Below are 11,677 nucleotides of genomic sequence, written 5' to 3'. Positions count from 1 at the left end.
CCAGCCTGGGTGAGGGGCTGATGGCTGTTTGCAGGCTGGCCACAGCCCCCAGCCACCCAAGCTCCCAGTGGAGGCTGGCTGGAAGCAGGTATCTGGGAGTTATTTGTCTTCTATAATTGAAACTTTGTTGCCTTGAGCTGAGGCCACAGCTGGCCAGGGCAGCGGGGAAGCTTGGCTTCCTCCATCGCCAGGGCAACCAAGCCTCCTGCTTGCTCCAGCTCTGTGGCTGCTGGCCGCCATCTTGGTTGGATTAATTTGCATATAGTCGCTCTGATTGGCTTGTGGGCATGTCTTGGGTGCTTAGCGGAGATGCGGTCAATTTGCATGTTTCTCTTTTATTAGATTTTAAAAAGAAATGCCCCCTCCCCTCCCCACAAAAAAAAGGAAAAATGAAAAAAGAATGGGGCCCAAACCAAAGCCTTGGTCACTTTTAGTCCCTAAACGTCCTGGGCCTGGTGAGACTTGTTCTTCCTACTCCTACAAGTGAGCTCCCAATGGCAGTGTCCTCTCTCCTCGGTCCCCCAAACTGGAGACTTCAGCATCCCACCATTTTTGACCATATTCACACACTCCCCCAGCCCATCCCCCATCATCTCTTGTTGGACCAGTGCAGTCCCCTCTTACTAGTCTCCCAGCTCCCACCTTTGCCTTCTACAGTCTGTTCCCACCACAGTCACCAGAGGGAGCCTACACAAACCCGTGCTAAGTCACATCCCTCCTCTGCTCAGAAGTCCCCATGGCTCTCATTGCACTCTGTCCAAACACTGACATCTTCACTGTGGCCCACAAGTCATCTGCCCCGTCATCTCTCCAACTTTTTCTCCTAAAACTCCACCCATGGCTTCTCTGCAGCCACACTGATCTCCTAGCTGTTCCTCAAACCAGGTGAATTCCTTCTTGCCTCGGGGGCCTTTGCAGCTGCTGTTCTGCCTGCTGTAATGTTTCCCCTCACATCCTTCCTGGCTCACTCTCAAGCTTCTTTCCTGTCTCAGCTCAAGCGCCACTCCCTCAGAGGGTTTCTCCTGGATCTCCTCCAAGTCTGTGTCTTTTTTTCCTGCTTTATTTTGTATGGTACTGTCAACTGCTATTATGTTATATGGTTATTTTTCATAATGCAGATTCATTTATGTTATCAATAAATAACAGTAAGAGAATAATATGTTTTTATTGTTGCATCATTGTTTGTCTCTCTCTACTACAAGAGAAGAGGGGATATTTTTGCCTATGTTCCCAGGGCCGGGAAACAGGGCGTGGCTCATAGTAAATCCTCAATAAATACTTGTTGCATGGCTAATAAAGCAATAAGTGTGTTTATTGAACCATAGCTAAAATAAAAAGTAGAAAAGAAGGCTCGGGTATTCTCGGGTCCAGGCTTACCTTCCAGGGCTCTATGAAGAGTAGCATTCAGGTGGTATAGGTTGCAAGTGTCCTCCCAGGACTCTGGGGACCTGTGGTACATGGTCAAGACCTGCCAGGGCGGGGGGGGGGGGGTCAGAACCCATCCACACACATTCCCTTTCCTCCTCTGGCCAGCCCTTGCCTGCCCAGGGGTCTGCCCCTGTGGAGAATTCACAGCCACATCCGCCCTCCTCAATCCCCGAGTGCAGTGGTCAGAACACCTTATGGAGTCTAGACCAGCTCGGTGTAATAGAATCTTCTGATCTTCTGCAAGACGGCCTCAGTCTCTATCTGTCCTGTCCATATGGTGGCCACTAGCCACGTGTGGATACTGAGCATGTGAAATGCGGCTAGTGTGACTGAGGAACTGAATTTTAAATTGTATTTAATTTTAATGAATTAAAATGAACTGAAGTTCAAGGAGAAATGGGACCTGCCCAAAGTCACACAATGGCGGGGATTCCATCATGACTCCATTGGCAGAAACAGGCTTCCTTAAATTTGGTGCACCAGGGGCTGTCCTCTTGGGCTCAGGGCATGGGACCAGAAGTTGTCATGAAGCTGCTGACTCAGATACTGGGGAAGGGTGGAGTTAGCCTCTGGGGATTGGGAATCACCTTGGGCAGAGAATCTTCCCTCCATGGGGCAAGGAAGGAGATACCCCTTCAGGGACTCAGCATGGGAGGGGCAGAGGGCCCAATGACCTCCGACCTCTACCTTCTTTGATTCTTGACTCAGCAAGTGAAAAACCTCTCTGATCCTCTATTTCCCCACCCGCTGCATGGAGTCCATCCTTAGCTTGGCTCATAACAAATAATAGTGCCCTGAACAGTAGCTAAATTTTTTTTTTTGCTGATTTTGATCTTGTCTTGGGGTCTAGACCTGCCCCTATTCCCACCAACTAGGGGGACCCTGGGCTCCCACTAAGAATCTTGAGGATGAAACCCCGACCTACCGATAGGGTGCCTCTCCCGCTGCCACTGGCTGTGATCTCTAGGTCATCTTCGGAAGAAAACTGGAGGAAAGGGGGAGGAGGATTTGAGGGCAGAGGAAGCAGCAAAACATGGCTCCAATGTAGGAGGGTGGGTGGGGAGGAGAGATGGTTTTTTTTTAAAAATATATTTTATTGATTTTTCACAGAGAGGAAGGGAGAGAGATAGAGAGTTAGAAACATCGATGAGAGAGAAACATCGATCAGCTGCCTCATGCACACCCCCCACTGGGGATGTGCCCGCAACCCAGGCACATGCCCTTGACCGGAATCGAACCTGGGACCCCTCAGTCCGCAGGCCGACGCTCTATCCACTGAACCAAACCGGTTTCGGCGAGGAGAGATGGTTTTACTTTGCCTTCTTGGTAGAGCACTCGTGGTGTCTGCTTTGTCACAGAGCACCTGCAACTGCCAGCTCAGGCTGTGTCCACTCTGTCCACTTTGCAATGTCTCCAAAATTCTCTGTGTGTGAAGCCCCCAAAAGACCCTTCTACCTGGCATCTCTGCATCTATTCTTATTTCCTTCAGGAGGCAGAGCAAACTTTTACACATTCACACCCGATCCCATCTCCCCTCATTGCTGTTCTTGGAAAACTCCTGCCACATGGCCTTTGCACCTCCTGTCTCCTCTGCCTCAATAGCCGCAAGGCTCACTCCTGTATTTCCTTAAGGTCTTTGCTCAAATGTCATCTTCTTGGTGAGACCTTCCCTACCCATCCTACCTAAAATTTCAACTCCTTGATGTTTTCATTCCCCTTCCTGCTTAATTTTCCCCTATAGACCTTGTGACCACTCAACACACTATATTCTACTTATTTACATCTCTTAAATTTTTTTTTGCTAATCCTCCCCGAGGATATTTTTTCCATTGATTTTTAGAGAGAGTGGGAGGGAAGGAAGGGGAAGGGAGAGAGAGAGAGAGAGAGAGAGAGAGAGAGAGAGAGAGAGAGAGAGAAACATCGATGTGAGAGAGACACACTGATTGGTTGCTGCCTGAACACGCCCTGACTGGGCCAGGGATTGAACTTGCAACCCAGATATGTGCCTTTGACTTGGAATCGAACCCATGACCCTTTGGTATGTAGGTGGACGCTCTAACCACTGAGCAACACCACCAGGGCTATTCACATCTCTTTATTGCCTGCCTTGTTCACCAAAATATAAAATTCTATTTTTTTCTCTTGTTCACGGCCATATTCCTAGTACCTAGAACAATGACGGGCACACAGGAGTCCTCAATAAAGATGTATCAAATGATTGAAGGTAAACATCACCTCCTCCATGGAGTAAGGTCATGGAGATCACCTTACTCCCCACACCAAGTTATTCTCTCCTTTACACATTTATTTCTTTCCCTTGTTTCAGGAAAGCTTAAAATAGAATATATTTACTGTCTTTCTTTCTACAGTGTAAGTTCCATGAGAGCAGGGGCCACAGATCTTTTCTAATATATCCCCCATGCTTGGCACGCAGTAGGTGCTCAGAAAATGTTTGTAGAATAAATGAACCAATGCATTGACAGTATAACCAGGGTGTGAGAGAATACTGGGGGATGAGGTTGGCAGGAACATGGCTCTTGGCCTCATACCCAATGTCACCTCTGCGTGGACTTCTTGTCTGCCACCGAGTGCCTTACCTTTGCCGACCGCCTCTGGTAAGCGTTGTTCTGATCGATGAGCCACTCCACGTTCAGGGATCTCTTGGGGGCTCTGATCTGGACGCGGAGATCCTGGACACCCTCGAAGGGGACAGCTTGGCTGAAGCGGGTGAGGGCCTCGATGGCCACCACCGTGGTCTGGATGTTGGGATGGGGGCCTCAGATCAGCACCACAGACAGCGCCCCGGGAGACGAGTCAGCACCACGGACAGCTTCCGATGGGCCGTGCTTGGTGGCATTCTCCCCCCACCCCTTCCCGCCCAGCCCCCACCCTGGGCAGGCCCGGGTTACCTGGGTGGATTTGAAGCCGCCGCCCAGCTCCCGCTTCTCCAGCAGCCACTTGGCGATGGCATGCGTCTCATTGTGCAGACCCAGCTCCAGCTTCTGCATCAGCGCATAGGCCGTGGCCTCGATGGTGTACAGGGAGTTCCAGTCCTTGTCTTTTACCGGCCAGTAGTTTTTGTCTAGGTCAGGAGATGCATGCCCACCTTGTTACCCAGACCTGGGCCCACTTACCTAAACCTGTCCTCTCCTGTGTTATCTGGCCCAGTTGTTCTCATCTGCTACTTCGCTGAGCACTTACTTTAAGTGAAACTCGTTGAGGAGGCACACGGACATCATGCTTTCAGAATCACACTAAGGGACAGACTCTAACTCTTTAGAGACGGGGAAACTGAGTTACAAAGAAGCCTCTCCAGGTCCCTGCAGCCCCACTGAGAGGGAGTTCTCCTAACGCCACTCCTCTTGACTTGGGGGATGCAGAGGACGGAATAAGGATGAGATAGGGCAGGCCATTGGAGGCAGACCCCTTCCAATGCCCCACATTTAATGACCTTCCTATCCTTGACCTTGCCAAGCTCTTTCCCACTTGGGGGCACTTGCACCTGCCCTTGGCTTGCTTTGGAATGCCCTTGGTCTTTCACAGAGGTGGGCCTTCTCATCCTTTGTTTAACCTGAGAGGGTCCCCTTTTCACAGAGGCCACCCTAGCCGCCCCCCCCCCAATCCATGCTTCTCTCCCCTCCCACTTCATAAGTTCCATCCCAGCACTTATCTCAATTTGTAATTTCCCATTCATTTGTTTGTCTTCTGCCTGACTCCCCAGGGATGGTGGGGACTTTGAGGGCGGTGACCATAGAAGTCTTGTCCACCCTGATTTCTCAGGGCCTGAGGCCAGGTGTTGGCACACCATAGGTGTTCAGTAGATACTATATGATGAGTCATACATGGCTGGGCACAATCTCCCTCCTCCACCCCCATGGCTGGTTAACACAGTTGCAGAAGAAGTGACCCCACACACTCACTGCGGCTGGCAAAGCTGTCCAGGCGGTCGTTGGCTCGGGGGCTCTTGGTGAGGGCCAGAGCATAGGAGACTATGGCGACGGAAAAGGTTTTCTGAATGTCAGGGAGGCGTCGCTCCAGGAAGGCCCTGGCTTTCTCCATGCTGGCAACCAAATCCTAGAGAGTCAGAGAGAGGAGGCTGGAGGGAGGTGATCAGAGGAAAGGGGTCTGGGAGTGAGAAGAGAGGGATGCACTGAGAGGAACATGAGGGTGGGGGGATCCTTGGGTGCAGGGGATAGGGCACCCTGCACCTCCCGCCCGCCTCTCTGGGTCCTACCGGTATCTCAGAGCTGCACAACTCCTTCCCCTCATCCAGGGCGATCAGAACAAGGGCTGTGAGGCATACGTCTGCCTCAGAGCCTCGGTAGCCACCCTGTGGATGCAGAACACACCCATGGCCCCTTTAACATCTTGGAGACACCTTCCCCCACCTCTCCTGCCTGACCTTACAAAGCTCCCAGGTGCTCAACCCTGGGCCGAATGATGCTGAAAGCAGGAGGGAGAGAGAGAGAGAGAGCGAGAGAGAGAGAGAGAGAGAGAGAGAGAGACTTGAGTTTTGTTTATGTGGCATCTGCCTTACTATCAAGAGCTAGCAGCCACAGAGAGTGCTGTGCCAAGCTCGCTACATTACCTCATAGCATTCTTGCAGCAGCTCCATTTACTGATAAGGAAACGGAGGGTCAGTTTAGAAAGCAGGATGCTCGGCTTGTGAGTGGGAGCCTCTGTGTCATGTGTTATGAGAGTGATGAGTGAGCGAAGGGCACAGAGTACACGGCGGATTTAAAAGTGGGTGATATTGAGCCCTGGGTGGTTTTTCTCAGTGGTTAGAGCATCATGAACTGAAGGGTTGCAGGTTCGATTCCTGGTCAAGGTTTGAACCCTAGTCCTGGTCAGGGTGGGTGTGGGAGGCACCAGCTGGCGTGTCTCTTGCACATCTATCTCTCTCTCTCTCTCTCTCTCTCTCTCTCTCTCTCTCTCTTTCTCTCTCTCTCGTCTATTTGGGTGAAAGGCAGGTCAGGCCCCTGGATTTCCTTACACAGATGCCAACAAGAACAAAGACATCACCTGGGGAGAGGCCACACTGATGGAGTGATCGGAAGTACATCCCTGAAGCAAACATGATCTTCGCTGTCACTAAGGAGAGTGCAGAAGGGCAGACTTGAGAGCGTATCTCAAAAAAGCTACTAACGAGTCATGGTTGGCCACTGCCTTGTTTATCACAGATGCCTCGTGACTTCTTCATGTACCGGATTTAAACTGGTCTCAGACACCAGATCAGCTCATGCATGGCTGGCAGAGCATTTCCTTTGGGGCCAGCCAAATCTCTCTGATTTCAATGAGATTGGCTTGTGGTTGAATGAATATGATCAGCCTGGCCTGTGTGGCTCAGTAGTTGAGCGTCAACCCATGAACCAGGAGGTCATGGCTTGATTCCCACAGCCAGGGCACATGCCCCGGTTGTGGGCTCGATCCCCAGTCGGGGGCATGCAGGAGGCCGCTGATCAATGATTCTCATCATTGATGTTTTTATCTCCTTCTCCCTCACCCTTCCTCTCTGAAATCAATAAAAACATTACAAAATTTAAATGGACATTGTCAGCTCTTTGTTGTTGTTGTTAATCCTCACCTGAGGATATTTTTTCCCATTGATTTTTAGAGAGGGCAAGGGAGGGGGAGAGACAGAGAGAGAGAAACAACAACAACATCGATGTGAGAGAGACACATTAATTGGTTGCCTCCCACATGAGCCCCAATCAGGGAATGAGTCCACAGGCCGACACTCTGTCCACTGACCCAAACTGGCTAGGGCGGCTTTTTGAACTTTGATGGTAATTTCAGTTCAACAAGTGTCATCACTGTCCTCCCCTTCTGAAAACGTGACTGGACTCAGTTCATAGAGGGCCATCTCTAAACCTGCCGGAGGTTGGTTTTATATTTTCATTTACATAATGGGTTATATTAATACCAGAGGCCTGGTGGGTGATATTCATGCACGGGTAGGGTCGCTAGGCCTGGCAGGCGGTCAGGGCCGATCGGGGCCTTCCAGCTGCTGGCCAGGGCCTTCCTTTGTTCGGTGCCCAGTGCCGGTCTGAACGCTTGGCACTGTCAGCAGGTGCAAGTGGCTGCTGGCCCCAATCACCCCTGAGGGCTTCTCCCCCTCCCCCTACTCCTGAGGGAGGACCAGGCTAGCCCCAATCACTCTGTGCTGTCAGCACGTGGGAGCAGCGGCAGCAGGAGCAGGGCTGCTGGCAGACAGGGGACTGGAGGCCACAGCGGGAGGGCCCAGGTGGGGGTGCAGAGGATGGGCTGAGACCCGCCTCTGTGCCCACCTCAGCCTCTCAGCCCACAGTTCCTTTCAAGGTGCATGAATTCATGCACTGGGCCCCTAGTGAATGAATAATGTGTGTAGATGCAATGATAGAGACAGGCACAAGGCGGCATTCAGGGGAGACTTCCTGGAGGAGGTGATGTCTGAATTAAATCTAATAAGAAAACATGATTTGGCTGGGTGAAAAGAAAAGAGGGCAGCATAGGCAGAGACACGGAGGTGAATTGGAGGGACCCATGAGCCTGGGGTGTGAGGGGAGAGGCTGGCGAAGAAACACACAAGAGCTATAGTAGAGATAGTGTTGAAGGCAAATTGAGCCACAGAAGGTGTTTGAGCAGGAGAGACCCCCAGTCTGTGTGAAAGCTGTTTCTGGAGGCTCCTGTGGAGGAAACCTGGTAGGGACGGGTGTGTTGGCTGGGGCCAGGGAGGACTCAGGCCCAGTGGGAGGAGGGCCAGGATGGACGACTGCTGGAAGTGAGGGTGAGGGAGAGCTGGGGTCCCAGATGGACCCCGGCTTTCCTCACATTGTAAACAAGCTCAGGGTGGTCCAGAGCAAGGGGTGGGCCTCGGCTGCTTGTCTTTCTCATTCTACCTGAGCCCAGGGCAGGGCCTGAAAGTCTCCCAGCACCGGGCAGAGCCCTGGGCTTGTTTGACCAACTCAGACAGGCGGGTGGGGGCGTGGGCACCTGCATGGACGCCATGATTATGGGGCCCTCCTCCAAGAACTTCCCATCCTCGGCCTGCCTCTGGGTGATGATCCACTTGGCAATGTCACAGAGAGAGCGCAGGTCAATCATATGCAAGGTCATGGTGGAGTAGGCCAGGGCATAAACTCGGAACACGTAGCTCGTGAGCCTGTGGGAGGGCGAGGGGGGAAGCGATCACGGGGAAGGGCAGCCAAGGGGTTCTAGACAGGGGCATCCACACTGGGCAGGAATCCACGCCATGGACCTCACTGCTTCACACTGAGCCTCGTCGTGTGCAAGGCTGCCTGCCCAGGACCCACAGCATGGATGCTCCCGGGGTCATCAAGCCCCAGGCTGGCCCCTTGAGCTCCCCCCTCACCCCACCCCACCCCGCATTGTCCTTACCAGGTGCTTCCCGGCTTTCCCTTGTGGATGTGGTAGGTGCCGTCTGCGCTCCGGTGGGTCAGCATCCGGGTATATCCTGGGGAAACAGGTGGAGGAGGCCTTGGCAGGAGAGCCAGAGAGTTGATGTTGGGGGGGTGGCCGGGATCATCTGGAGGAGCAGGGTGTGGGTGTGACTTGGGGATGCATTCCAGGTACAACCTGGAGGAGGGACGTATACACGTATGAAGTGGGGCTGCAGAGTCCGGACGGCAATGCAGGTCGCAGCCAGGCGTGACCCCCAGAGCAGTGTGCACGTGTCCAGGAGAAACCTGGGAGACCACCCATCTGGGAGGGGTGAGGCTGGCAGCTGCTGATCAGGGGGATCATGGAAGGTGAAACCCAGGGAAGGTGGTATCCTGCGGGGTCACTACCTGGGCATTTTCTTTTCTTAAAAAATATATTTGTATTGGTTTCAGAGATGAAGGGAGAGGGAGAGAGAGAGAGAGAAAGAAACATCAATGCTGAGAGAGAATCCTTGATCAGCTGCCTTCTGCACAACCCCTACTGGGGACCGAGCCTGAAACCCTGGCATGTGCCCTGACTGGGAATTGAACCATGACCTCCTGGTTCATAGGTTGATACTCAACCACTAAGCCACACCGGCAGGGCATTTTCTTGGGGTTTCTTCTTTGGCTGCAAACTAGAGGTTTCAGTGAGTGTGTGTAGACTCAAGGAGGCCACTCTTGGGTGTAGGCTCGTGGGGATACCTCTCAGGTACATTCTGAACCCGGCTGTTTGCATTACATTTGAAGGTTACCTGAGGGTTTGCTGCCTGAGTGTAACATGGGGTGACAGTGCCTGGTATCCCCTGGGGATTGCTGATGAGAGAGCCTGAATGGAGAGTTGGGGTCTGAGAGTGACTGGGAAGAGGGGGTCGATGTCCAAATTACCTGGAGGGTTCCGGGTGGACTTAGAGGCATTCATCTCTGGTTGTTACCTGGAAGTTTGGGGGTCACCTCGGGAAATGTCAGCATTCAGGTGTAACTGGGATTGTTCTGGAATTTTCTGCTTCAGGGTTCCCTGGAGTTGACCCAGGGCCTGGCACTGACTGGGTGTAACCTGGGACAGTGTCTGAATAGCACAATCTTGGGGAGTTGCTGCTTTGGGGATGAACTAGAGGTCTGTTGTTAGATTGTAACCTGAGAAGGGGGTCCCGGTGAAGGAATAACTGGGGGTCACTGTTGGAGGTTACCTGGGACTTCAGAGTTCAAGGGCAATCTAGGGGTCACCTTGAAATGACTCTTTAGGTCACTGTTAGGGGTCACCCGGGGCTTGGTATCAGGTTGTCATCTGGGAGAGGAGTCAGAGTTTGGGTGCTATTGTCTGGGAGGGTCCCATGGGACCTCCCTCAAACCTGGGGGTACCCTAGTCACCCTCCCAAAGAGCCCCAGAAACCCTCATCAAGGTCACAGGAGGGCCTCACCGCTGACAATGTTCTTCATCACTTGGTCCCTGTGCTCCACCCCGACCTTGCCCCACTGGCCCGTGGCGTCCAGATAGCGGGTCAGGATGATGACCGGCGTCAGGCCGCTCAGCGTCTGCTCGGGGCAGCCGGTCGGGACCCTCAGCAGCTCGTGCGTTTCTCTGGAGGTCAGGCTGCCCAGGATGGTCTCGCCGAGGATGTCCCCTGCCAGGTGGGCAGGGTCGTCTTGGGAATGGCCTAAGCTTTCTGATCAGTCCACATGGGCACTCCCAGCCCCTCCTGCTGCGGTGCCCAGGCGGCCCTGCAGGAGCCAGCTCCCTCCTCCCCCGCCTCCTCCCACCTACCCTGCCCCCACCCCAGGAGCCAGCTGTGCCCTAAGCACCTTGGACGCTGACAAACACCTCTGCCTCTGTATTGGGCATCTTGTTCAAAAGGTCTCTTCTTGGCACCAGCTCCACCTGGGGCCGACCTGAGTGGACACAACCTTCTGTGACAAGCAGGCTCTGGGGCCAGGGAGGTCAGAAGGCACGGAGCCCCCCTGGCCTGAGCACTTCATTGAACCCCTCCCTCGACCCTGGCATGTCCCCAGGATCCCACATGCCCTTTGCAGACCCCACAAACCTTGGGGGTTCAGGACGAAGCTATGAGATATTTTTTCTATCTTGCCCCCTGCCTGTGGGGAGGCAAGGAGGAAGCAAGTTAAAAGCCATAGCAAAAGTAACAGTCGCAATGACAGTAAGAGGAAGCTTTGCTCAGCTGGTGAGAACGCAGACTCTGGAGTCCTAATACCTGGGTTCAAATCCCAGCTCTTCTACTTAGCTGTGTGACCTCGGGCAAATTACTTAACCTCTCTGTGCCTGTTTTCTCATGCATAAAAGGGAGATGATAGTCCCTACCTCCTAGGGTTGTTCTGAGGGTCCAATGAGTTAATATTCTTTTTGTTTTATTTTTATGGGAGAGGGAGAGAGAGAAACATCAATGAGGATCATTGATTGGCTGCCTCTCGCTTGCCCCCTACTGGGGATCAAGCCTGCAACCCAGGCATGTGCCCTGACCAGGAATCAAACCATGACCTCCTGGTTCATAGGTCGATGCTCAACCACTGGGCCACACCGACCGGGCAATGAGTTAATATTGTTTTTTTTTTGTTGTTAACAAAGAGTCTTTTATTCAAACCCGGGTCTGGCTCCCCTACCCTCCTTACTGACACAGCAGCAGGTGGCAGAAAGAGACTTAGCCCGGTGTGAAGAGGAGTTTTCTTTCTTTTTTTTAAAAAAAATATATTTTATTGATTTTTTACAGAGAGGAAGGGAGAGAGAAACATCGATAGGAGAGAAACATCAATCAGCTGCCTCTCACACACCTCCCACTGGGGATGTGCCCGCAACCAAGGCACATGCCCTTGACCGG

General features: G+C 52.7%; 1 protein-coding gene across 1 annotated transcript in view; it reads right to left on the bottom strand.

The window, feature by feature from the left end:
* LOC102766172 (complement C3) overlaps window positions 1-11,677 on the bottom strand; it is a 34,750-nt gene that overhangs the window by 5,618 nt on the left and 17,455 nt on the right. The window contains exons 21-31 of the mRNA XM_006765815.1: window positions 10,889-11,075; window positions 10,650-10,736; window positions 10,268-10,471; window positions 8,806-8,881; window positions 8,401-8,569; window positions 5,663-5,758; window positions 5,349-5,502; window positions 4,338-4,510; window positions 4,026-4,184; window positions 2,354-2,413; window positions 1,378-1,468 (exon numbers count right to left, since the gene is read on the bottom strand). Coding sequence (XP_006765878.1) covers window positions 1,378-1,468; window positions 2,354-2,413; window positions 4,026-4,184; window positions 4,338-4,510; window positions 5,349-5,502; window positions 5,663-5,758; window positions 8,401-8,569; window positions 8,806-8,881; window positions 10,268-10,471; window positions 10,650-10,736; window positions 10,889-11,075 — 1,456 coding nt within the window. The remainder of the gene's footprint in view (window positions 1-1,377; window positions 1,469-2,353; window positions 2,414-4,025; window positions 4,185-4,337; window positions 4,511-5,348; window positions 5,503-5,662; window positions 5,759-8,400; window positions 8,570-8,805; window positions 8,882-10,267; window positions 10,472-10,649; window positions 10,737-10,888; window positions 11,076-11,677) is intronic.

The sequence above is a fragment of the Myotis davidii genome, unplaced genomic scaffold (assembly GCF_000327345.1).
Source record: "Myotis davidii unplaced genomic scaffold, ASM32734v1 scaffold1439, whole genome shotgun sequence".
NCBI lineage: Eukaryota > Metazoa > Chordata > Mammalia > Chiroptera > Vespertilionidae > Myotis > Myotis davidii.
Note: the sequence above shows the minus strand (reverse complement) of the source record. Positions and strands in the feature narration are given on the sequence as shown.